Below are 21,481 nucleotides of genomic sequence, written 5' to 3'. Positions count from 1 at the left end.
ACGCATGGTCACTGTAACCTCAGATGCCAGCCCTGTGGGGGCCCAATGCTGAGCTCAGCATCCCAGACTTTTTACTTTGGTTGCCACAGGCTCCTCAGCACCCAGCTCCAGAGGAAGACAGCAGGGACCAGAGCAGGGAGGGGCACCCGCTCTGCTCTCTGGCTCTTATGTGTCAGAGTGCTGTGCCTACCCCAGGACTTGCTGGTACTGCTGCTTTCTGAAAACCAAGCTCTTTGTTCTCTGGCCCTGCTGTGACCAGCAGCATAAGCAACAGGGCTGGGGTGGACAAGAGGGTGTCCACACTCTCCTTTCTTAGAGAGGACTTCTGCCTTGTTGGTGGCACTGCAGGTGCCCAGTGGGAAATGCCACCCCGTGCTCTATTGGTGAGTGATCCCTTCTGGCCTGTTAGCATCACCTGTGAAAGCAACAAAATAGGCTTCATTCTAGTTTTGGGATATCTGAAAAAAAGACTTTGGCCATTTCCTGATTTCCAAATAGAGAGAAAGACTGTCTAGGAGGAAATGTGAAGTGACCTAGCACTGAGGTCCTACCCACAAGGCACAATCTGCCTTTGGCTCAGCTCAGGGTCTTGGCACAATCTTTCTCTCCTGCGCTCACTGAGGCCAACACACAGTGGGACCCCACAGTGCCCTGTATGAGGGGTAGGGCCAGGTGTTGTCCTGCAGGCTCCTGTGCACTGGCTCTACGGCCCCAGAAGGTCGACAAGTTGCAGACAGCAGGGCAGGGTCTTACTCTTGCTAGCTTCTCCCTCAGGCCCTTGCAGGTCACTCAGTAAACTGCAGCATGCACAAGAGGTACCCCAAAATACTTGTCACCTGACTAAAAAGGAAAAGTACCACCGAGTAAGAATTTAATTTCAATTTACCATATAACTGGAGGATCCTTTGCTGGACATATTGTTTCCGGGATAACAATCTAGTCTGACTCCAAGAGGACAGAAAATATATTCCAAATACAAGGAGTATTTTGTATAAATACCTAGAAAGAGCAAAACTCCAAATAAAACAACTGCAATTCAACTGATATACCTATTTATTGTCCTGAATGGTACAGTTCCACCATTGAACAAAGCTGTGTCCTTTAAATAAATTGGCGTAAAGACAACGACAGCAACAAACTAAACTGGTATGTGAAAGACGTAAAAAGGCAGAAATGGTCCATATAAATCTCTAAGGCAAAATGAATCCTACAAATCGGATTTCTTCTCCCTGCTCACCCCAGGTCACTACACAACTGGATATAAACCTGGCAAATGTTATTTTTGTATCTGAAGCTGCAAAGGAAAGGTACTGTAAACTTGCCCTGATTCACCCATGTGAGGGACCAGTCTGGCAGATCATCCATCTTGCTCACTGTATACTGTCAAGGATGGCATGAATTCCCCACTTGATAAACAGATTTCTTCTCAGGTTTGTGTCCTTTAACCCAAAGCAAGGTCAAAATCATGGCTGCCTGGCTAATAAACGGCGCAGTACCAGCTGTGGTGGCGCCTCCCTGTTTTGTTCTGGGTGTGTAGGAGGATCTCACCAAATGCCTTGAGCGGCTGCACAGTCCTTCCTTCCGGGCATTCTCAGCAAGCCACTTGCATGTATTTTTGCCATGCGGAACCCCCAGAACTAACAGAGCTGCTCCCCATACATTACTGGTGTCCCTCTGGGCCCTGGACCACGATTACAGACAGAGACAAAACCCTAAGATCAAAACCCTGTCTGGGCCCTGCAATGCCCAGGGCGTGTGGCGGTGACATACTGCAGCCAGTTGCTGGAGCTGGCTTGGATCTGCTTTTCTACTCTCAGTGTGTGTCTCAAATGCAGAAAACCACTCAGAGCTGAGTGCTCTTCCTGGGAGACAATTTATTCACTGACAGACACATACACACACCAATGCTGCTGTGGTCTCAGGTCACAGAAAGCAGAATTGGGCCCACGTTGTTTGGATAGGCACAGACAGATGCAAAGCAAATGGACCTTTTGGAGATACCATAAGTCTGCATACTCAGAACAGGGTGTTAGAAAGAGTCATTCTTTAGAAAGCTATTTCTGAGAACCACCAGCTCCAGCGGCAAGACCAGCACGACAATATCAAACCCATCAACAAGCACCCACAGTCCCTGTTGGGTGGCTGGTATGTTGGGGAGAAGGTGGTACAGTGCAGGGAGGGCAGTTGGTTGCCGATATGACTCATCATCTTGATAGAACAGAAATGTAGTCAACAGAGAAGAAACATCACTTTTTTCTTTTCTTTCCAAAAATTAGCAAATGGAGCTCTCTGATTAAAGTAACACTCTCTGAAAGAACAAGGCTTTGCTCCACTCCATGTAACTGAAAATAATAAATAAAGAAAAAAGGAGGAGTTCTGAGCTTGGCATTATGGTACTGAACTTGGGGGTGGGACTACCTGTACCAGCCAGCCGTGTGAACTTGAATAGGATTCTGAACTTCTTGGAACACTCTGGTCTCATCTGAAAACTGCAGACAGGGGTGTAGTGAGGAATGAATCTGCTATGTGGTTGGTGCTAAGTAAACATAATCTGAATTTGAGGTTCAAAACAAAAAAGAGTAGTTACTAAATTGTACTGAAATGTATTTGTTTGTGTAAAGATCTACATTCAGCATAAACCTCATGATTTGTCACTATTTCTCCCACAGTGTTTGGTAGATGACCGAGATGTTGGTGACAGACTCAAAAGGCTGTATCCTGTCTGATTCACTTAGATGACATTCTAGAAAAGGTAAAACTGCAGGGACAGAAAACAGACCGGTGGTTGCTAAGGGGGAGGAGCAGGAGTTGACTACAAAGGAGCATGAGGGAATACCTGGGATGATGGAATTATCCTACAGCTTGATTGTCAAAACTCATAGGTCAGTTTTATGAGTGAAGAGTGAATTTTCCTGCATGTAAATTATACTTCGATAAAAACCTACTTAGGAAAAAAGTGCTGGTGGAAAGCTCATTCTTTCACATTCCATTTGTATACCAGGTCAGGCCACCCTGAATATGGCAGAGAACAGGTCAGAGGTGGCCCTGCCCTCCTGGAGCTCGCGCCTAGTAGGGAAGACAGCCATGAAGGAGGAAGTACATAAAGGATGGTGAACAGGAGGGGCCGGGACACCAGCGCAAGGATGAGAGACCTCCTGGAAGAAGACACTGCAGGTGAAGCTCAGGCGTGAACAGGAATTAGCCAGGGAGTCAGGAGGAACAGGGGTGGCAAGGAAGGGAGGTGGGTTGTTCCAGACATTTATAGGATACATAACACGTGGGGGTAAGGAGGTACCTGGTAGATCTGAGGCATAAGTAAAATTTAGTGGAGTGAGGGAAAGGCCCCAGGGACTGGGTTGTGCAGGGCCTTTGAATCGGCTCCACAGCATGTCTGTGTTCAACCCCAGGGCAATGGGGAGCTGGGGAAGGCTCTATCCCAAGCTGGGGCTGCCCTGCACCCCGGCACTGTTTTTCTTCTGTGGACTTGGAGTGGAAACAGAGTGTTTATTGAGGCCTTGTCTGAAACAGTAAAAAACTGAAAATAGTGTCCATCATCAGGAGACTAGGTATCTAAATTGTGGCATGTTCACATAATATACTCTGTGCTATAAATAGCAGAGACAATGTGAAAACTGGAGCCACATGCATCAACACGAGAGGCACAAAGATGAGCCCCAAAGCAAGGTGTGGAACAGAAATAGAGTTCAGCATTTGCATGACATTTGAAAGCCTGCACATGCTATATGTTGCGTGTGGCTACTTAGATGAGCAGTGAGGATAGAAAAGCATGCACGGGAGTGACGAATAGCAAATACACGGTGCACAGTAGTTTATTTCTAGCAGGAATGAAATTGGGGAGGGGGCTTCAACTCTATCTTTAAGGCCTTAATTCTTTTAAAAGCATAGGATTACATGATGACCAAAAGTTAAGGTTAAAGTTGGGTGATGGGTGTGTGGGTGTTCACAACATTATTCTCTTCTAAGCAGCAAGTGTGCTCACTGAGGCTTCAGTCCAGAGCAGGAACCTGACAAAAGCACGCTGGGCTGGCAGGTGCCCAGAGGGCTGCTGCGGTGTCCGGGTGAGGGCAGAAAGCAGGATGGAGAGAGAGATGGGTTCAAGAGAAGCTTCGACGGGCTGAGGGGAAGTGTGAGAGGTAGTGGGATGAGGTAGAGGGAGCCCTGGACACGTGGCCAGCCGCTCATCGAGGGGACCCTGTGCAGTAGAGACATCGTGAGGTGAGGAGGAAGATGATGTGAAGAAACCCTCTATGGTCATTCATAACAGCAGCCACTTAAGCTGACATTTACTGTGCACTTACTGTGTGCATGCACCGTGCAAAGGCTCATGGAGGGCACAAATTCAGTCCTCACAACCACCTCACGATGTGAAGTCAGCACAGTCATTTCCCTTGTTCTACAGAGACAAGACACAGTGCCCAGAGATCCACAGCCAGGAACTATCCAGATGTCACACATTCTAGACAGCCACCTGTCCAGCTGGGCAGTGCCCACACCCTGCACACAAGTGTCCATCAGTGGCGGAGCGACTGGGCCTGCCTTCTGGGGCACAGTTTCTCTACCATCCACATACCAACAGGCGTGAATCTCGAAAACAAACTATGAGTCACGAAAAGCCAACCCATAACTGGCTTAGGGAAGGGAACCAAAACGCATCTTGTACCAAGTGTGGATGAGGCCATGTGCTGCAGGTGTTTGCACACCACTTCATTCAATTCTCCTAACAGCCTGTGGGGGCATACAAGCTCCACACTCCAGGCAAGGAAACCGAGGCTCAGACAGGCAATGCGATGTGGTCACAGCTACATGGATGAGCAAGGATCAGAATCAGATCAGCAGCAGGAAGCCTCCATGTTTCTACCCACCTGCTGTCTGCCAGTGACCACAGTGATCTGAATCCCAGCAGTCTGACTTCTCTGCATTCATTCATTCATTCACTCACTCGTTCACACACATTTTTTTTTTTGGGACCGGTAAGGGGATCGCAAACCTCGGCACAGTGCTGTCAGCCCCACGCTCAGCCAGTGAGCGCACTGGCCATCCCTGTATAGGATCCGAACCCGCCGCCTCGGCGCTACCAGCGCCGCACTCTTCCAAGTGAGCCACAGGGCTGGCCCCACTCACACATTTTTAAAGCACCTACTCTGTGTTATGCACTCTGCTAGGCATTGGGGAATTAGACAAAAACTTTGCTTTCAAGCAGTCCATAGACTGCAAAACTGGTACAATTGAAAACGGGTAATTTGCATATTTTAAAAGCCCAGCTACACAGTCCATCCATCCAATTTTGACAGCAATAGTAAGGTGTTATATTAAAAAGTGATTTTTGCAAGGCACTGAATCTTGCATAAGAGGAGCTTGGCTAGTAAGATACAGAAAACAGAGACAGGGACTCAAGGCCCTCTGAGATACACAAGGCATTCAGGAACTATAAAAGGATTATGAAAAATATTATATTCAAAAACAGCAGGCAAACAACAGCTGCCTTAAGTTTTCAATAGAAGCCAATTGAAAATGCACACCTGCCATAATTTTCAGAGACAAATCTCTGCAGTTTATCCAATCCACTGTTCGAATTTCCACACCCAGCCCTCTATCTGCAGTAATAATAACCCAAATTCCATTTAGTGTTCATTTGAGCAGTCAGGATAAAGTCATTTCTTATTATCTCCCCACTGTGTAAAAAACAGCTTGAAGGTAGGAAGTCAGCAAGCATTTTCACCAAAAAGTAATTATTGTAAGTGACATTTTTACTGCTGGCATGCCATAAGGCGAACTGTGCATTCAGAAGGACAAGTTGCTGAAACAAAATGACAGGGTACTCTGTGACATTCTGACAAGAACCCAAACATTGTTTAACTGGCGGCTGGTATGATGTACCACTTTTCACCATGTCCATAGTTTAGACTTTGAGCCTGCGCCAAGCCAGGAAATTCCAAGTGACTAGGAAGATAGACAAGATGGGAAGGCAGGAGAGGAGGGGGAAGGTGAGGGGAGAAGTGTGAATGGGTGAGGAAACCAGAGAGGGGAGGGATGGAGCCCTAGCAGCCGGGAGTGGCACAGCCCTGCGAGGACACCCAGCGGGAGCCCTGGTGGCCCTGAGGGACTCTGCCCAGTGCAAGGGCCTTTCCAGCTGATAGGACTAACAGCTTCAGAAGCCACACAGGGTGACTGCCAGTCTGGAACGCTTCCCAGGCGAGTTCAGATGGACAGATCAAGATGTGGACACCAGGCCTGTTGGGAACACGGGGACTCACTGGGGCACTCATTCTGCGCTCTGAGGAGACCTGCAGCCTGGGCGTTAGGACTGAACAGTCTCCTTAGGAAAAACGAGCTGCTCTGCACCCAAGGTGAATAGCCATGCTAATTTGACCTCCTACATTTCAGTCACATGTTGACAAGGCCTGTGCCACACAGTCATGTGTGACCCTCTTGCATGACTGGCTGTGAAGTATCTGAACACCATATCCTGCCCTGGCGGTGGCACTGTTTATGGGCTCATCACCTCCTGGACCTGGCTTCTGAATCTAGCAGCAGATATTCATGACCCCTCCAGGATTTCCACCAAAGGCCCGTGGTCACATGCCTTTGTTAGACACAGCCAACATAAAAACATGGAGTTTCCTTCTTTTGCATATGGGTGGTATTTTAACTGATTAGCAGGAGCTTGAAACAAAATATATGGCTACTTTAATAGAAGTCACAGAGACACTCAGGAGCTCTCCACACCCCCTCTTACTGCACCACTGTACATTTCCCTACAGAGAAAAAAGCAAAAGTAACATAACAACAGAATAAGGAAAATCAGAGAAGCATCCAAAGTGGCCATACTACGAAACAGCCTTCTTTCCAAGTCAGCACCCACGGCTGGCACCAATGGGGGAGTGGCCTTGCTACTGCAGGTCTGATTCCCAAGGGCCCTGCAAGGCCTTCTCCCCTCCGGATGGTCCATTCCCAAACCCAGCAGCACTGAGCATCAGGGCACATCCCTCCCTGTCCCCAGGCTGCTGCCACCCTCTCAACCAGCCCTGCGTTGCTTTAAACCACTGAAAATCTCACCAAACCTCTCAAATCACTTTTTTTCCTAACAGCAAAAGGAGTAACCTGAGAAAGATTGCTGGGGAGGGGGTGGGGGAGATGGAGAGGGGTGTGGGTGCTGGAGGAGGAGCCAGGGGCTGGGTGGCCACCTCTGCTCTGATCCAGGAAAGGTCAATGCCCTCTGTTGGCTTTAGTTTCTTCTACAAAACGGAAGAGTGATGATCTCTCTCTCTCTCTCACACACACCCCACCTCCACACTCCCTCTGCCAGGACTGAAGACTAGGATAAGATGAGCTAAAAGTCCCTGGCACATAGTAGGTGTCAGTTTGTGTATGTGTGTGAACAATACACTTCTTTTAGTCTGCTTAAGGAAGACTTATAATGACATAGGAGCCAAGATACTTTATTAACAAATAAAATTTGCTTGATAAAAGCAAGGTTATTTAACTTGTGCTGTCTGTATCTTGCCTCCCCGAACGTGACTTCTAAGCCACTTGAAGATGGGGCTTGTGCCTCTCACAGAATAAGGAAACCCTCTAAGTGCCTGGTAGGCTGCCTGGGGATGGGGTGCAGGTGTGAACGGGGCAGACCCTGTGCTCACTGCACTTGTAGCCCAAGGGGGAGGCAGATGTCGTGAAGCAGGTCACTGCGACAAAGACCCTGGGACAGGGGCCAGGACAGGGGACATCCAGGGGCAGTGGGAATTCACAGCACCCATCACACTGAAGCTGGGGGTGAGCAAGGAAGAGACAGCAAGGTGCGCCCAGGCCTGGGGGCGCAGGGAAGGGGAGAATGAATGGGGATGGGGGGCACCCGAATGAAGGAAGTTTGGGGAAAGAGGAGCCTGAAGATGGGGCCAGGGCCAGGTCACATGCTAAGAAGGTGGTATTTTAACCCCAAGTGAAGTGACCAAAGTGGCAACAGTGGGATGTGCACACTGGGAAGATGGGTCTGGCCTTAGTGAGGAGCAGCCTGACTGAAGACGGCTGGTCAGAGGCTGCTGCAGTGCTGGAGGTATGGAGACGACCCGAAGGGGGGTGCTGCAGGAAGAGAGAGGGAAATAGAAACTGTGTGTGTGTGTGTGTGTGTGTGTGTGTGTGCGCGCGTGTGCATATGTGTGTGTGTGTGGGTGTAAGTGGGATGGGGAGACCCAGGGGGCTGCTGTTCCCCAGGACAAGGAATACTGCAGAGGGAGTTCTGGGGAGAAAGGGCCGAGCTCAGTGTTGGTTGGGGGCTGGGTCCTGGTGGTGGAGGCCAGCACACTGAGAGCCATGGAGGCAGGACGGTCCTCAGCTGCCCCCGCCACAGCTCAGGGGCATGAGATATCTGCAGCGAAGTCAGCTTCCTCAGCTCCTCTAATGAGACGCATCTTGTGCGACCCAGCCCCTCCCTTCCTGTTGGGACGGTTTCTCACTCTCCTGCTTCCTGCTTCCCAAACTGGGAAAGTACAGTGGGGAAAAACCATCTCAGCACTTCCCTGTGGGGTGAGACACAGGAGGGGCAGCATGGAGGGTAGGTGAGGTGGGCTCGGGCCTGCTGGGCGGGGCTCTGCCTAGGTGGGGAGGGACACTGCAGGGGATTCAGTGCAGGCAGGGTGTAAATCTGCTTTCCCTCAGAGCTAATTTCTCTTGTATATCTTTTATAAGATCTTAAGGAAATATGCACATCAAAATCAGAGTTTGGTAATATTAAAAATTAAAATGCTGCTTAAATTACAATTCAGTTCTTGTACTGAACTCACAGTCTGGCAAGATTGCTGAAGAGACGCTGGGTGACACGGTTGGCTCTGCTTTGGGGGCACAGGGCTTGCCTTGCTTTGGCTTTTCTACAGATACATACTGATGTAGAAATACTGCTTTCAAATTACCTTTGATAACCTTATTACTGAGCCAGCTGTGTGTATGAACACTTATCAGTGCATCCCTGTGCATTAAGAAAAATGTATGTCATACAAACAGTCTAAATACATACTACTGAGATGGTAAAAAACAAACCCTCTAGTTAAATTGCTTTGCTGTAATCAAAGATTAATCACTGCGTGAGTGTGTGAGTCCTCTCTTTTTCTCCAGGGTTCATTTCTGGCACTGGGCAAACCTGCCTGTCCCTTACCAAGTAATAATCTTGGGCAGGCAATGCACATCACCCTTTTAATAGCGGTAACCATTCTCCCAGTTTCTGAGTCGGAGGAGCTAAAAGTGGTCTTAAATATTGTTGTCTTTCTGAGTCTTCTAGGCCTGCAGCTCAGAAACTCTCTTTTCCCACAGGCACACGGTAGGCAGCAGGCTTCCACGTGTCCATCTGCGCGGAGGATGCCACAACCTGTCCCCTCTCAGTGATGCTGCCAGTCAACCTGGCATGCGGGTAATGGCGTTCGGCCTGTGACGGAATGCACCTTAGAGAATCCGTGGCTGACCTCCGCTGGTGGAGCACATTGCCTCTGTCTTTCCCACAATGTGCAGGTGAGTGAACTGGTCCAGACCTGCAAGGGCCCGTGGCCACACTGAGCCGAACCAAGTGACATTTTCGTTATACGCGATGGTATTAGAAAAGCTATTAAGGTACATTATTTTACACATCTCCCTAATCTCTCCGTAGTGCTTTACTTAATTTGTGATGAAATTGTTGAGAAAGGGTACTTAATGTAGGACAGTCAGTAAAAGTAATTTATCATCTTCCCGCTTCAGTGCTCACGTTATCAGCGAACTCATTTTCTGCATTCATCATGCAATCAGCCTATTATTTGCATATTAATCAGGCAGTGGACCATGAAAGAGCTGCATCCCAGCCAAATGCTGCACTATCTCAGGAGAAACACTCAGTAATTATCATACATCAGTGTTATGATGTGGTAATTGATTATAACATCTTTCTGCTGCCCCTGGGGAGTCCCTCTGCTAACCCAGCTCCAGGCACTCTGGACAGATATTTCTTTTCCTGCAAAAATGAGAGTAACCATTGCTGTTCTCTCAGAGTGCTAGTTCTGAGGAGTACTGATTCTCTTTTCCAATTTCATGAGCTATTTTAAACCACACAAAACAAAACTGACCTTAACTCAGGAGTAAGAAGGTCTAATCATGAAGAGGAATGTCCCTTGGGACCCTGTGTGTCTTCCCTGCCCAGCCTTTTGGCTTGAGAGGTACTGCTATGGCTTCTGTAAAAGTTTCCTCATCAAATAAAATGCTGCAGCTTCAGTCTCTTCTAATCGCAAAGTTGGTACAAAGGCAGTCTGGCTGCTTTATTTAGGTGCCAAATGACAGACTAATTCTGGCCCTCCCGTAAAGGACAAACCCAACATCTGCCAATTCAGACTCATGCTATATTTAGGAATCCAGTTCCACAGGGACAAAACTCAAAATCAAGAAGAAGATGGTGAGGGCAGCCTCCTGGCTGGCTCCCGGTCTCCCCAGCACAGTGACCATTGGGACTCCCCTCTTCCTCCTTGTGGGGGGCATCAGCATGGCCCATGGGCCAGCCCACATGGGGCTGGGGTTGGGGTACTGGGAGTGCTCTGCCATGGGCAAGGAGGAGCATGACAGCTGAAGGATGGGGCTGTCCTTTAGCAAAGGAGAGGACCTCAGGCCACTGTGTCTACCTTCATTGAATTTAGACTGGAAAGGGTTTCAAAGAAGCATGCAGCCTCCGTCCTAGGCCTGATGGATTCTAAACCTTCCACTGCCAAACTGCATGAATTCAGGTCCGATGCCACTGAATGGGTGAGGGCCTCCTCCCCTTCTCCCACCCAGCTCCCTGGCTGAGACACATGGGACACGTCCCAAGGAACTGAGGTGTCTGTTTTCTATCAATGGTTTGTTTTGTCATGGATCTGATTTCTGACATCTGTCCATTTATAATTTGAACCCAGTTTTGTTCCTTGTTTTGAAGCATGGCCTTGACTTCTCTCCAAGTGTTGTTCCAGGGACCAGCCCTTCACCCATTCCAGTGGGCCAGGTCCTTGGGGCCTTGGCGCTCACTCCTGCACACCCCTTGTGGCAGCAAGGCCGTCCTCCACCTGAGCTCCCTCCACCTCCTTCTGGATGGGGGGGCTATTGCCTGTCATCTCTGAGCCCATTTTCCCAGTCTGTAAGGGGGGAACCACTTTCACTTACTGACTAAGGATTAAAGACATCAGCAGTACATGTGACACACAGAAGACGCCAACATGCCAGCTTCCTCATGTGACCCCACCACCCTTCTGAAATTACCCGAGGATTTTTAGGCACTTAACCATCTTCATTCCCTCCCTAGAACGAAACCATTGAAAACTGAAGTCCTCATTTGCTCCTATGACCTACTTTTGCCTCTTGTACTGAATGTCCAACGTACTGTAAATTCTATTTTCCAAAGAAAGCCTAAAGGGTGGGAAAGGAGATGTGCCCAGAGGCCCGTGACGGGACTTGCCGGGCTTTTCCAAAAGGGGGGCTGGGGAGCAACAGGACGAAGGGTCCAAGCAAAGCCACCGAAGGAACGTGAGCAGTTGTGTCACCGCTTACCCTTGCGGACAGCCACCAGTTTTTAGACTAGTAGCCTGGTTCCATATTGGTTTGCCCCAAATGGTCTGAGCCATAATCTATGACCTCCAGTCTTACTCTTGAAGCTCAAAATATTGGGTCGACTTTAAGTAGTGGTAGATGGACAGTAACTTCCCAAGATGGAATGGCACTTCATAGAAGCCAAGAATCTGCACACTGGCCATCCTTCAGCAGACCACAGTCTTGGCCACCACCCAGCAACATTCACATATGACAGTCTCCACAAAGGAGTGAGCAAGTGACTGGACATCTAACCCTTCACATGTGCACATCTATTATTCTGTAGCTATGCGCACACAAAAGGACCCCCCAGGGCCGTGGGGCCTCCCTGCAGCCCTGTGCCCACACATGCCAGGTGACAGCCACCAGGCAGGTAGGGTGTGTCTGCATCCAGAACCCTGTCTTTTCTGAACTTAAGAGTGGAGAATTCCTTTACTAAGCTACTCTTGATAAAATAAAAACATCCCAGGGTGTGCTACCACTAAGAAAGACAGATGCAGATGAGCCACCATGATGGTGCCCGAAGGCTGAGCTCCCAGGCCAGACGATGCCCGGTGTCCACCTGCTGAGGGAGGGGCCCTTTCCAGTCCACACGTGGCTTTCCACGTTTCTCTTTTGATTTGATCTGTTGTCTACGGCTATGTATAAAGCAGTTATATATAAATCTTTTCAGCTACTCAAACAAGGGTTAGAATAATTCTTTTTGGAGAGAACCAACAGTTACTTTCACTGATTTATTTTGATGAAAGAGAAAAAAATAAAATCTAGGGTAAGAAACTGAGTGAAGAGTTTCGCCTCCTGTGGACAGTGCCATGAGATTTTCTTTGGGGGCAATCAGCCCCTCCTTTTCCTGTTAACATGCCATCCAAATGTCCCACATCCTGACCTCTAGTTATTAAAACTGGGGCACTGACTGCAAATTCAAGGACACTCCATCAGAATCTGACGGCAGAGTTCTAAGTATCACAGTTCTGGACATATTTTCCTGGTTGTCTGATGGGCACTGGGTGAGCCCCAGGATGCACACTGGAAAGGAGCACGGGCCTGTCTGTGATGGGCGGTGGGGGGGAGCTGTGGCCACAGGGATTGGTCAGCCTCCGGCCAATCTCCGCTCTTCAGGTCAGGGAGGGGCACACATCAGACCACCCACATTAGAGACGGACCACGGCAGCTGTCTTCTCAATGAGGCCCCTGATGTTCTGCTGATGAGAACAGCAACATGGAGCCCTGGAATTCTCCACAGGCAGAGGAGACTTGGAACCTACAGTTCCTGACTAACACACCGGGAAAAAGCTGCATATTTTACGGTTGACCCGAGGGGCCCAGGCCACCCTTCGCTCCCACAGCTTGCGGTAATACACTGAGGCTGGCGTGACAGGTAGAGAGGCAACAGCCTGTCAGTAACGAAATGCTCCCATATTAGAATGTCCCCAGGCTGAGGGTACAGGGGCTCTGTCAGCTCTCCACAGTGTAAAGACAACAGCACATCCAGGATCATCTTTCTCCTTTCCCTCTTTACTCTCCCTTTCAGAGTGGTCTCTTGTCTCCCTCCTTTGCTAGGGGCAAAAAGATTAATCACCCCAGGGAATTGTGAAGATGCAATGCGTTTTAAGAAATGAAAAAGAAAAAATAAATTACGCAGTGGCTTATCAGATCATATCTGCCTGTCTCTGCACCTGCCTACCTACCCGCACACACATACCCCCCTTCATTCTATCTCAAGCTTTGCTTCCCTTTAAGAAAAACTGCTGAATGCTAAGCAGGCCATGCTCCGGGAAAACAAGTCTTAATCGGCCCCTCCCTTCTGCCTCTCTAAGTGCCTCCTCCCCCTGCCCCCCCCACACTGCTACTGCTTACAGTGTGAGGTCAGGAGTGATGGGCGATACCTGGAATGAAAGACAAACAAAAGGGAGACTCAGAGAGTCAATCCCCAAGGATGACCTGCCATGGTGTTTTCCATATTAGATCAGAGACAACCCTGTATATAATCACGTTCCCTCCCACCTGCTAAGGCACTGGGGACTTTGAAAGAAGCCAACACAAAAATGTTTGCAGAAAATTAAGACTTACCAGGAAATATATTAACAGGTAAATGATCTGAAAATTTGTCCTTTGAAAACCTCCTTAAAAAAAAAAAGTTACTTATATGATTGGCATAGAGCTCACTGCTCACTTTCCTCTTCACTGAAGCCTCATCAGCTTCCAAGAAAAAGCCATAGGTCACTAGTGACATGGGTGGTTAAAAATGGCATCAAATTTCCTTCATGCCCAATGCGTCATCCCAATACTCAGATTATCAAAGGAACATGTAGAAATGGTTGTGTCCACTGAGGAGAAAAGAATGATAATGCGACTGGAACTTCAGCTTCTCTCTTCATTGTAAAACTGATCATCATATTTGACATACACATCGTTAAGGAACGTGGAGACACTGAGGGCAAAAGAGCTGGGCAGAGAGGGGCAAGCGGGGATTCTTCAGAGAGGAAAACAGGTTCCTGTGCCAGCAGTGGCTGCTCAGGTAAGGGAGGCTACTCCACTCACATGGCACTTGATCGCCATGGTAACCAAGCACACAGCCATCTCATTAGGCCCCCATGACCTCTGCTGAGACCATAACCCCGCTGAGGGGCTGTGACTGGCCGAGCAGATAGATAGAAGGCAAGTCTTTGAAAGTCCTGCATACCTGGGAGGAAGGCCTGAGTTCTCAGTCACCGAGTGCTTCTTACCAATATTGAGGAACAAACCAAACCAGGGATGGAGCCATATGGGCCATGTGAGCCTCCCACACTGAGCTGCTCCAGGCAGAGACCTGATGGAGCTACCAGCAGGGACAGAGCATCTTTCTGAGCCCAGGGGCCTTTTGGAAGGGTTACGTGGTAGCCACGGTGAAGCAGGTAACAGAATCCTGTGGAAATCTCAGCAGCAGAAGCAGCTTAATGCCCTGGCTATGGAGGAGCACTGCTGAAAGTTAGGTTAGGATTTACTAACACTCACTGTTAAAAAATAATTCTATTTTCTAATCTAAATTCCATATACTGAAAGCATAGCCACTTAAGTTTTTTGAAACTTTCTTGAAAAGATAACAACTGATAGTAAAGAAATTTCAAACAAGCAGAACTACTGCCCACAATCTTGCTACTCTATGACAAACTGTGATAACCTTTCTTTTCCTCTTGACAAGCACCTTGTGGTCTTCTCAGCCCAGAGAAACATTTTTGCTCAGCTACCAACATGATTTTAAATTTTAAATTTTCCTATAAAAAGGATTTTTCCGTTTTTTTCCATAGTCGCCATAATTATTGGTTCAACTTGTAGCTTCCCTGTTGCTGACTGACAACAGCAGCGTTGGGTAAGTGACCTGCCATCAACCTCCCCTCTTGCTGGGGTGACACCAGGACAGAGCCCTCTGCCACCTTGTCACAAAAAAAATTCTACCGTACTCAGTTTTATCCAGAGGTTCACTAATCTGCAGACTTCCCAAGAGTTTTCAGTGACTTTATTCTATAAAGTAATTTGATATTTTACAAATATCATTTACATTCCTCTTAGGAGCCCAGTGTGTTTTTCCTAGGTTGTAAATGTGACTGTCCTATGAATGTTCCAGCACAGTGGTGATGATCTGCTACAATAAAAAGTAAAAAGCCATTCTTTGAGGATTTGTTCAGACATGAAGAAGGTTTGGCATTGATTGTAACAGACCTGGAACCAAGGGAGACTTCCTGTTTTATTTAGGAACGGGGGTTTTGATCTAGAAAACATCAGTCAGGTTCTGCCAAGTGTAGCCCTGCCTCTGAAGAGGCAGCAAACGCTCAAGAATAAGAGAGAGGCCAACTTTCCATCAGAGCAGGAGGCGAGGCAAATTTTCCATGTAAACCTCCACAAAACTGTAGCAGAAACAACTATGTCCATTATTTTCCCTAATGTATTCTGAACGCAAGCCAGTGCTGGAGAAGTTCTCTGGTCCTCGTTAATTAAATTGGCCAGCCCAGAAATGAAGTGATCCTTCTACAGATCGACGACCACTCCATTTAGATGTCCAGCCAAGGAAAGCCACGGTGCAGGTGAGATCCAACCTCTGCCCCTATTTGGTCAAAATCAAATCAGACCACCTAAAGCACGCAAACATCTCAACTAGGACCCTGGATACGACACACTCTGGCTGCATCTGCATGCGGGTCTCAGGCCCTGCAGCAGCGCCAGCCGCTGCCGACCAGCTGTTCCCCTCCCTACACATGTTTCTCCTCGTAAAGCTTCCAGCAGGCTGGCGGGCTGCACACTCCTCACTTAGCTTTGTTTGTGTTTTCAATGAATCAATGGGATATGGAGACTAATCAACATGTTTAGAAAAATAAAGAAAGGAAAAAAGAGGAATGGCTCACGATGCTGGCTGTTCCTAAAAGCTGGGTGAGAAAGCGCAGCCACAATCATGGGCTCAGAGCAGGAGGGAGCAGTGGCCATGGCCACAGAGGTGGGCTCCGTCCAGGCATCATGGCCAGGAATCCTCAGGGCAAAAAGAACAAGTCCAACCAGAGACATCTCAGGGCTCTCAGATGATGAGAGACGCGGCCGGGCTTCATCCACCACCCTCCACTGCCTGCCCCTAGGCTCCATTTCTAGCCTTGGTCCCACTTTTCTAAGCATCGCCAGCTCTGCATCTGATCACACCCTGAGCTGTCCAGTAGCTCCTCAGTTCCTTCCTTCCTGCCACCCCCATCCTCATGCGCCAATCTTCCCCTCTCTTGCTCAAAGTCTGACTGGGGCCTTTTGGATGAACAAGCTGTCCCCCTAACATGACCCTGCTGGGATGGCGATGCCTGCCCGTGCCTTGTCCCCTTCTATGAGACTAGAAGTTCCCTGAGCACAGAATCTGTCTCTGACTTGCCCCTGGCCCTGAACGCAGAAAGCAACGGGGCCTAGCTAGCAACAGAGCAGCGAAGGAGCACTTTACTGTGGGCCAGCGAATGCCAGAGGAGCTTCTCCACTCAGCTACTGACTCCCACTTTCCATTAGAAAATAAGACCAACAGGAATCCAGTTTACCCATGGGGTACTGTATTTTTAGCTCACTCAATCCAGAACAAGGGACCCCTTTGAATCTCCCACAGATGAGAGGACAGAAAAACATAAAAGGCAGTGACATATTTCATAAAAAACCAACAGAAATCAGCTGGTTACCTGAGCTCACACAGCCCTGCTGTAGGGGGTCCTGTAGTGATGTCACGGAATGGAGGACTAAACAAGAAAAAGGGTTACAATTAAAGGAGGGAACAAAGCTCTGGGTGCCTTTAAAGCTTCCTAACTGAACGTAGCATCGGGAGAGACAGATCCACAAAGGCCCAAGGGGTGGGGGTCTCAACTCCCCCAGGGAAGGGCTTCGATTGGGGCATGCAGGCTTGGAAGACACTGTTGGTGGTAAGCCAGGTGACAGCCCTTGCCCATGGCATCTTTCACTTCTATGCCTTTGGCTGATTTTCATTCCTGATTCCCTGATTTAGCTACTTGACTTTTACTTATATTTACATATAAACAGCATTTTCTTAATTGGTAACTCATTTTCTGCTGCTTATCAAGTTAGTCAGGCACAATCTTCTCTTTCCCCAAAACTAAAGTCAGTCCCATGGCAACAGGTTGTAGATGAAGGAGGCAGTTTTCTCTACCTCCCAGCACCAGCCCACATAAGAGGGGGTGGCTGGCTGCCTCCTTGAACAGATTCCTCCCCCAACCCCCCCAAGACTAGCCCAGGGTGGGGCTGCTGTCACCAGGCTCTTGCTGAGATCGTGGCTGGCCGCCTCCCCCAAAGATCCCTCTTTTCCCCGGTTCCCTCCTGGGGCAGGCTGCCATTACCTGGCCCTTGCTGCTGCCCTTGGACGGGCAAGACACCCTGGCCCAGCTCGCCGTTCAGCCAGAGCTGCATCCGGATGAAGGGTTCTCGGCCTTTCTGGGTCAGCTTGCTCCATGGCTTCGGCCTGGACAGCATGTCACTGACACTGCCCTGGGACAGGCCCAGAACCTGGAGCGGCAACCAAAGACACATGGCCATCAGTCTCCAGGCATGAGCCTGGCTCCACGAAATGCCTCAGTGGTGGCACATACCGCGGGATGCAGGCACGGCAGAGACGACGACACACAGGGAGGCTCGAGTGCTGACTTCTGAGCATGGAACCACAGCTTGGTTCCATGACAATTTGGGCTGGGGAATAGGCATTTCAGGATCACTGGCGGGCTGATGCCTGGGCACAGGGGAGCCACAGTTACAGTCACAGGGTGACTTTCAGGGACTTTCAGCTCCCAGAGTGAAGCGGGCTGTGAGAGGGAGGGGAGGGATCCTCACCCCTGGGTCTCGAGCATGCCAGGGCTGCAGGGTTGGCACTCTGACAACCTAAGGAGGCCACATTTGAAAGCATCTTGCCTGTGGTACAAGGAGAGGCTGAGGTGCTGGGTGAGAACCTCTACAGAGGCAGCGGATGCCAGCGGGACATGGGAAGCTGGTATCCTTTGCTGGTGCTAAGCCAGACTGGCATCTAGAAAGGCTAGCTCTCTCTGATCACATCCTGCTCAAAGGTGGGGGCACAGAGGTGAGCTGGTGGGGACGGGGAGCCAGTCTGGGAGTAAGATTCAGCTGCAGAGAATTGACAAGTTGCATGCACATACCCGAGTTTTCTTATGCTCACATATGGCCATACATATGTATAGGCACAAACACCCCACACAAGACACAGATGCAGCCCTGAGATATTTAGGGGCTGCCTCCGATCACTCTTTTGAAAAGTTCTCAAGTTCCAGAATAAACTGCACTCATGGGCCAAACAAGTTCAACACTATTAAGTCTCTGCTAAATTTAAGGCATGAGCACAAATGTCTATTTAAATGTTCTCAAATGGTATTTTTACAACACTGAACTAGAAATTTCAAGGGACTTTAAATTTTTATCTTCACTTCTATTCACCCCCATCACCTTTTGCAAAATCAGAATAAAGAGTTCACAATCAGATATCATAAGGATTCACAGCACAGTATATTGCAAGTGTTGAACTCAAGGCAGGACAGCACGGTGTGGGGAGCACGCAGGGTCCCTCGGGGGCCACTGCTGATCCAGCCATGTGTCCACCCAAGGAAGTCTACCTTTTAGGGGAGTGAAGAACCTTTCATTATGTTCAGCAATTCATTACTTAATCTAAAACAACACTGGGGCATTATGTTTATTTTAGATTTTACAGGCACGGTAAATTCCCATTATCCAGAATCTCAGTTACCAGGGAAGCGCCAAGAACAGAAAGAGTCTGGAAGCTCATCCATGAACTAGAGCATGTTCCGGAGACAGGGAAGGATGCTGTGGAGGCAAGGGCAGCCCCAGGCAGCTCTGCCTGTGCCAGCACTAGTCATGGATTCCTGGAAAAATTGTGTCCCCACAGGCTGTACAATACCCAAGTGCCTGCTGAGTTACATGAGAAAGGTACATGCATGCTTTACGCAGCTTTCTCTATCAGGTCCCTTTTGCTTCTCTGCATGCTGGTTGACCCTCTGTGTGATGGGATCAGATCTTTTTTGGCCAAAACAGACTGCAGAGTTGCTTCTTGGCTCTGCTTGCCAGTGGAGACTGGACTTGGACTTAGTCACCTGCCAGCTTGGGGCAAGTAGTTAACTTCCCTGAGCCTTGGTCTCCTTATCCATCAAATGGTGATTTTACTATCAGCCTCCCAATGTAACTGAGAGGTCCAGCCCAGACTCTGGTCTGCAACGGGGGCTCAGCAAATGGAATCAGGGAGCTGGAACAGTCACTGCTAGCCAATCCGGAAGTTTGGGAGTGGAGGATACATGATGCTCTTGGGTTGATTAAAACAGAAATGGCCACATCCTCCAGGACATCAAGCAAGTCCTAAGCAAGGAGAAGAGATGGGGAAACCAAAGCCCCCAAATCCAATCCCTTACCTTTTCCCCGAAGATCCTCTGACAGATGCCATTCTTGGCCAGCTTCTCCTTAACCTGCCGGGTGAGCTCGATGGTGTCCACTTCCTGGTACATGTAGATCTCATACTGCTCGGGGGTCAGTGGAGGGACTGAAGGCTTGGTAGGCTTTGCCATGGGCACGATAGGGGAGGAAGGCAGAGGGCTGTTCTGGGGTGTCTCGCTGCGACTGGCTCCGGTCAGACTCAGTTCCGAGCTCTGGGAGTATGGGGACTCGGCGTTGGGCCACTCTTTCCAGTACTCGGATGATGAGGGTCCCTGGAGCTGGCTGCGCTCGGCCCGTGGCTGGCTGCCGCCACCCTTCTCTTTCCCACCACTGGCTTCTTCGACCTTGGCCTCCTCGGAAGCTGCGGCATTCCTCCTCTCTGGCTGGACTGTGCTCCACCAGTGGTCCTTCCAGACGCCGCTGCGGCCCAGCTCATTTTTCACATGTCTCAGAACCCCCTGCGTGGCATCAGCTGCACCCTGGGGGTCTAGCGCGGGGGCCTCCTGGACCTCCTTTTTGAGGGCCGGGGGGTTGGGCAGAGCAGATGCACTGGCTTCGGGAGCTGCAGGGGGCTTCTTCAGGGAGACAGTGAGAGGAGAGTAGCTGGACACGGTGGACATGGGCGAGGTGGACAGTAACTTGGGGGTCAGGATGGCAATGTCCGTCTGGGACAGAGGTGATGGTTTTAAGGCAGGGTCAAGGGCGGCCTGCTGGGCCTCCATTTCTCGGCGGGCTTGCTGCAGGATGGAGCGGATGGCGTCGTCGGAGTTGCCGCTGCTGGATGTGGACGAAGGCTGGGCTGGCTCTGCTGCATGGAGCAAACACAGAGGTGAGACTGTGATGCTACTGCCTCCTTCAGTGGGGCACACACTTCTCCCAGCCCAACTTCATTCACCTCAACCTACCACAAAATGAGGATTCTTTGGGAAATATACACTGCTATTTCCCCAACACTTCCCCATCAATGAAACATTCGAGCACCTTGTCTAAGCAGTGAGGACAGAGGACTGGCGCTCTGCTAAGTGACCTGATGGCCTCGGTTACACACCAGCTGAAATCGAGGCCTGCCCATCAATGGGTGGGAGGAAGGGGGAGCATGAAAATGCTCAGCAACGTGCCTGCCTGGGCTGCCTTTCCCTGAGAGTTTTAAAACTTTACATTAATTCTCCTGTGTCACATTCCAAAATTCTAAGTGGTTTTTTTCAAACTCTAGAAGCATAATTTCTATTAGTAATTGCAACAAGAGATCAGAATCTTCCAGTGATAAATGACCATATTTGGGTCAGCTCAAATTCTCTTCTGGGTGGACAACTGTGTTGTGGCTGGCAGCAGTGAGCCTCATGGAGAGGAAGAGAGAAGGGAAGTGAATGAGGTTCAGGGAAGTCCCTGGCCCAGGAGCCTGGGGCTCTGTGGGCTTGGAGAAGCCACAGAGTCTTGCCAGTCCTCAGTATTCCCATCTGTAGATTGGGATAGGTAACGGGCTAGATCAGTGATTGTTAACTAGGGCTGTGCATCAAGTCACCTGCTGGGCTTATTAAATGCACATGCTCAGGCCACACCCCTGGTGCCTCCAACTGAGTAGAAGTGTGGGGCTGGCCCAGCATCTGCAAATGGTATGATCTGGGAATAACGAATGCTGGCAAGGACCTGGAGAAAGGCGAGCCCTCCTAAACTGCTGTGGGACTGTGAATTGGTGCAGCCACTATGGAAAACAGTATGGAGGTTCCTCAAACAACTACGGATAGAACTGCCATACGATCCAGCAATCCCACTGCTGGGTATATACCCAAAGGAATGGAAATCATCATGTTGGAGGGACACCTGCACTCCCATGTTCATCACAGCTCTATTTACAATAGCCAAATATGGAACCAACCTAAATGTCCATCAATGGATGACTGGATAAGGAAAACGTGGTGTGTATACACAATGGAACACTACTCTG

At 49.3% G+C, this 21,481-nt stretch overlaps 1 protein-coding gene across 10 annotated transcripts in view; it reads right to left on the bottom strand.

The window, feature by feature from the left end:
- The window catches only part of CUX1 (cut like homeobox 1), a 349,741-nt gene that overhangs the window by 41,469 nt on the left and 286,791 nt on the right, over window positions 1–21,481 (bottom strand). For 7 of the 10 annotated variants that reach the window (XM_063091582.1, XM_063091583.1, XM_063091585.1 and 4 more), the window contains exons 18-20: window positions 19,515–20,344; window positions 17,430–17,595; window positions 16,761–16,817 (exon numbers count right to left, since the gene is read on the bottom strand). The exons of the other annotated variants lie outside the window; for them this stretch is intronic. In XM_063091582.1, the coding sequence (XP_062947652.1) occupies window positions 16,761–16,817; window positions 17,430–17,595; window positions 19,515–20,344 (1,053 nt within the window). The remainder of the gene's footprint in view (window positions 1–16,760; window positions 16,818–17,429; window positions 17,596–19,514; window positions 20,345–21,481) is intronic. 10 annotated transcript variants of the gene reach the window in all.

The sequence above is a fragment of the Cynocephalus volans genome, chromosome 3 (assembly GCF_027409185.1).
Source record: "Cynocephalus volans isolate mCynVol1 chromosome 3, mCynVol1.pri, whole genome shotgun sequence".
Lineage (NCBI taxonomy): Eukaryota > Metazoa > Chordata > Mammalia > Dermoptera > Cynocephalidae > Cynocephalus > Cynocephalus volans.
The sequence above is the reverse complement of the archived record's forward strand: the minus strand, read 5'-3'. Positions and strand labels throughout refer to the sequence as shown.